The sequence below is a fragment of the Condylura cristata genome, unplaced genomic scaffold (assembly GCF_000260355.1).
Source record: "Condylura cristata isolate star-nosed mole 26May11 unplaced genomic scaffold, ConCri1.0 scaffold00010, whole genome shotgun sequence".
Classification (NCBI taxonomy): domain Eukaryota; kingdom Metazoa; phylum Chordata; class Mammalia; order Eulipotyphla; family Talpidae; genus Condylura; species Condylura cristata.
Window position 1 is genome coordinate 4,968,222 of NW_004567111.1, and position 4,819 is coordinate 4,973,040.

Below are 4,819 nucleotides of genomic sequence, written 5' to 3' on the forward strand. Positions count from 1 at the left end.
CTCAGCAGTGTATTTCGTTGATCTGCCTGTTCTGCTCCCCACTCTGTCTCTGGTGAATTCTCTCACCCTCCACATCTCTAGCCTGTACCCCAGTTCTGTATGCACAAATAAAATAAAAATCTTTAAAAAAAAAAAATGATAGGCAAAGTTTAAGAAAAACATTCACCCAGGAGCCCCTGATGAAATGAGAAGGGGGGGGGCAGAGCAGCAGACTCTACTGCTTGCGGGCTGCCGAGAGCTGACTGCGCCAAGGTGACATCAGCAGCAGCAATGCTGCAAGCGTGCTACAAGATGCACCCAGGCACCGTTCATATGAAGCCCACGCCGCAAAGGGTGATCCGCCTTTACAAAAACCAAGGGCGCTAAACAACAGAGCCAGTAAGCCACACTACCGAGTAAAAAAGATTTGAGAAAGTGGAGAAATCTGACTTACTACTTGCAGCTTTTAAAAACTCAACTCACTCTCTTATCCCACACCCCTGCAAGTCCAAGAGTTTTCACACCAACTTTAAAAATGAGAAATGGCAAAACTTCCGTCACCAGGCAAGGCTGTAAAGGCTGCAAGATTTAAGCATAGTTTGTTAGGAGCATTCTGATGGGGTTCTTTGTTTTGTTTTGTTTTGTTTTTTAATAAAAACAGTGACACCTCCCACATTCTCAATAATGTCTATGCCAAGATATGATTTGAGGTTTCAAACAAAAAATGTCTTACCAAGAGGCTCACTACACCCTCTGCTCAACTACAAATTGGCTTCCACTGTCCCTGGCGGCATAGCTGTAACTGAGCAATAAGCCGAATTTCACAGGAGATGACACTCCTCCTCCCCAAACATCCTGTATTTATTGCCTCAGCGCAGTTAATACAGAAACTTGAAGATCAAAGAAAAGCAAACACTCTCTGTCAACTTCTCACATTAATCTACTGAGGTAGCAATGGATGTTGCACAAGAAAGTAAAGCTTCCTATCAACTTTATTAACTAGAACAACAAAGCCGTTTGCATTTTGACAAATTCCCTCTCATATTGGAGGAACATGTCAACAGAACCTTGAACAAGACAAAATCCTCACGTGTCTTCAATCACCAATAAGCAAAGGGCGTAACTAACTCTTAGGCCAAACTAAATATGAGTCTTCCAGAGACAAAGCACAACCAAACAGGCATTTCGGTGTTGGAATTAGCTTTGGAGAGTGAGAATCGGCAGCGAGGCTTCTGTCTGGTGAAGGCTATCTGTGAGAAGTGGCATCTGCCCAGGGAAAGAATCCAGGCAGAGGAAATGGAGGACAAGCTTAGATGACCTTTCCCTAAGGTCCTGCACCATCTAACACACTGCTACTCAACTAACAGCACTGCGTACCAGGGCATCCACCCCGAGCAAGGCTCAGACAGCTAGCAACAACAGCACTTGCTCCCAACTTGGCCACGTGGGCCCAGGGGTCCCACAGATGGCGCGGGCCCCCCTCCTGCTGCACTGCTCTGAGAGAGCAAAGACATGCAGAGCTACGAGGTCGACTCGGAGCTAATGCCAGCACCTTCAGTCAGTGGGAAGGGCGTACCACGCTTCTGGGAATAAAAGCTCCGGACTTGATCTCATCAGATGGGCTCGTTAAGAATGAAACTGAACTTGCCAATAGGACAGAGTTTCTACTTCTGAACCACCTGGGTGTTTCTAAGTGGCCAAGTACTGAGGTCAGCTGATTCCATGTAGACCCTGTTTACTTCCGAGAAACCAAATCCCACCTGAAACTAGACTACAGACTTCTATAGTAGGCGGCTCTCAAAACTACATGATCGGCTACAAGCTACACCTGGCTGGAAGCGTGGGCCAAGATGTACCTGAACAAACTGGCTTTCTGGATTCTTTCTTACTACTTAAGATTTCTTGTTCCTGAATATCTAACAGATTGGATTTTGTCACCATTATCCCAAAAAGCATACAGCTTGTGTATATATGAAATTGTGATGGGACCCAGTATTTCTAAATAAACACATGGGTGCCCCTGGTAAGCCAAGTAACTAGCAGTTAAAATGGCACAAGCAGGTAGAAATGTTAACACAACAATGACAAAGAAAAAAAAAAGCTTGAGCAGTTTCCACAGGAAGTCTGAGCTGGACCGGAACCAGCCCCATAAAAACTCTTTGTTTCAGTTTACTGCTGACAGACCTTCTAGAAGTTCAAAATTATGACAAAACAGATTTAAAACTCAGACATTTTTCAGAGCTACCACGTAAGATTTCCTTTTTAAATGCAGGGAACAAGTTGGTAGGAATTTGCTAGTTTGGACCTGCACACAGAATTTTAACCCTTATTACTTATGTTAACCATCTAACAAACTCACAAGCCCTGTTCAAACAATCTCTTAAGATGCTTCAAGAGACCAGAGTCCTAAGGAAAACTTTGAGTCAGCCCCGTTCGTAAAGACGATTCAGGCTCTCCCTGCCGGTGCAGCCGGCTAAAGCACAGCACTTCGAAGCGGCCACTGTAGTACAAGTTCGATCCCCGACCAGGGAGTGACCCACAGGGCGCAGCAGACCTCTCCCGTCTCCCTGCTACTCCCCTCAGCAGTGGATTTCAGTCAGTTCTGCTCCCCACTCTGTCTCTGGCAAGTCCTCTCATCACCCACACCTCTGGCCTGTGCCCCAGTTCTTGTAAGCATAAATAAATCAATCTTTAAAAAAAAAAAGATGAGTTAGCCTGTTTCAGCTAGGCTGGTGTGCACTTAGTGACTTTGCAGGAACACCCTGCCCTTGATTCTCTTCTGCCAGAAGCAAGATTCCATTTTCCACTTAAGAAAGAAAGGTCTGCAAACAGCGTGGCGCAGGGGAAGCCAGTGCCATGACCTTCACAAGGCCCGAGTCAACTCTCACCTCCACTGCCTGTCAGTCACACAACCCTGAACAAATCACTTCCATCCAGAAATGTAAGTGTTGACGCCGCCCTGACCCTCCTACAACGCTGCTAGACAGATCAAATGGCCCGTGCAAGCTGTAAAGCACTAGAAAATGTTGGGCTTACACCCAGATAAACCTAGTGTGCGGCTTCTCTTCTTTCTTAAAATCCCAGCAGAACTCTTTGGGCATTACCGTTGGCCATGGTATTGCCAACAGTGAGGAACACTGGCCGAGACTCAGATTCAGACCAGGGGCTGTCCATCCTTAACACACTGGACACTTTCTCGATCTAAACTGGACAGCAGCACTACTCACCCACCACTGAGACCGCTGTGAGGAGAAATGGGGGGGAAGTGCCAGGCAGAGTTGGGAGTACCCCAGTGCTGGTGACCAAGCCAGGGGAACTGGATCAGCTTTCACGCAAACTGGATACCGCCTCCCAGCTAATGCAAACAGGGCAGCCTTTTCCCAGGGAGCCTAGTACATTCCTTTACAACCTGGATGCGGCATCAGGGAACAACACAGCTCCGCTTTAAGTGCTGCACACACCCTAAGCAAAAGACTGTTCTCAAAACCACATTCTGGCAGCGGGCATTACGCCTTCTATGAGACACACCAACCCAGGTCTGCTGAAAGGAGATTTCCTATCAAGATGCAATCTGCTTCACAGAAATCCTTCTCAAAGATGCGGTTAAGGGCGCTGTCAGCTGCCCGCGCCAAGATAAATGCAAACATTACTGAGAGCTTCAGCCTCTACCCTTGTAGACGAAGGTGCGTCTGGCTTGTTCGGAGCCAGGAAGCCTCTGCAGCCTCCTCGCCACACCGATCCAGACCCAAGGACCCAGACCCAACGCACCCTGCCTCAGAGAGCCCGCCAGGACCCCGACACAGGCCTTTGCCCTGAAGCCAGGTATTTCCAGACCTTGAGGCCTCAGTCTTCAAGGCCTCCGAGTAGAAATCCACACAGAAATCCACACTGAAAACTGAATACACAGAAGAGACTCACCTGTAACCTCTCTTCCTCTCTTATGTGGGTGCTAGTCCACTCCTGGTGCCCCGCTGGTCTGGCACCTCACAAGAACCTGTGCAGCAGCCAACACCTGGGGGCAAGCCAAGCCTGCTAGGCCCAACCCCGAATTCTTCATTTGGCAGGGCTAAGGAAGACCTGAAAAAACTGCATTCCTAACAAGTTCCTGGTAAGGCTGCCCTTGCTGGGGGGGCAGGGGTGGGTGTCTGTGGGGGTGGCGCGCATCCTCTCACCTCTCCCCACTTTGAAACCGCTGCTGCGAGGCGCCCGGTGGGAGGAGACCGAAGCTCCCTCCCAGCAAATGCCCCTGCCTGGCTTAGCCTCCCCCGCCCGCTCTGTCCTAACCGAACCTTCTCTTGACCACCAACTGCACAAAAGTCGCTTTCCAGGCTGCTTCTAGGCCGCCTAACCATCCTACCTCCAAAGAAGAGTCTTTACAGAGCTACTGCAACTTCCACAGAACATCAGACTAACAGTGGCCACTGAGAGGGGAAACATCACTGCCTTTTTTATGCACCAGGTAACAAGTTATTGATTAGGTAATTAGTTGCACTTGTGCATTCTACCCAGTCGGAGAAGGGCAGTCTGGCTATCCTGACTCCAGCTTGATGATCCACTGCTTCCATTTTTCCATGACAGCTGTGAAGCTCAAGCTGGTTTTCACCCCCCACACATATGAATTTCCCCTTTCTCCTTTCTACTGAAATTGCTAATAAGGTATAATAAAGGTGAAGTCAGATTTGAGTTTGAATGTTGCATCTAGCACTGAATTGTTGTGTGACCTTGGGCAAGTTATTTGACCTCAGCTGTAAAAATGAGAGTGGTCTGATGATGTAAACAAAGCTCTCCTTGGCTGCTGTTTTCAGTAACCCCATATCCTCCGCCGATCTGAGGAGATTCC

General features: G+C 48.3%; 1 protein-coding gene across 1 annotated transcript in view; it reads right to left on the reverse strand.

Moving 5' to 3' along the window:
- The window catches only part of PCCA (propionyl CoA carboxylase, alpha polypeptide), a 270,962-nt gene extending 266,631 nt beyond the window's left edge, over positions 1-4,331 (reverse strand). Inside the window, exons 1-2 of the mRNA XM_012723156.1 lie at positions 4,264-4,331; positions 3,898-3,955 (exon numbers count right to left, since the gene is read on the reverse strand). Coding sequence (XP_012578610.1) covers positions 3,898-3,955; positions 4,264-4,331 — 126 coding nt within the window. The remainder of the gene's footprint in view (positions 1-3,897; positions 3,956-4,263) is intronic.
- Between the last annotated feature and the right edge of the window lie 488 nt (positions 4,332-4,819).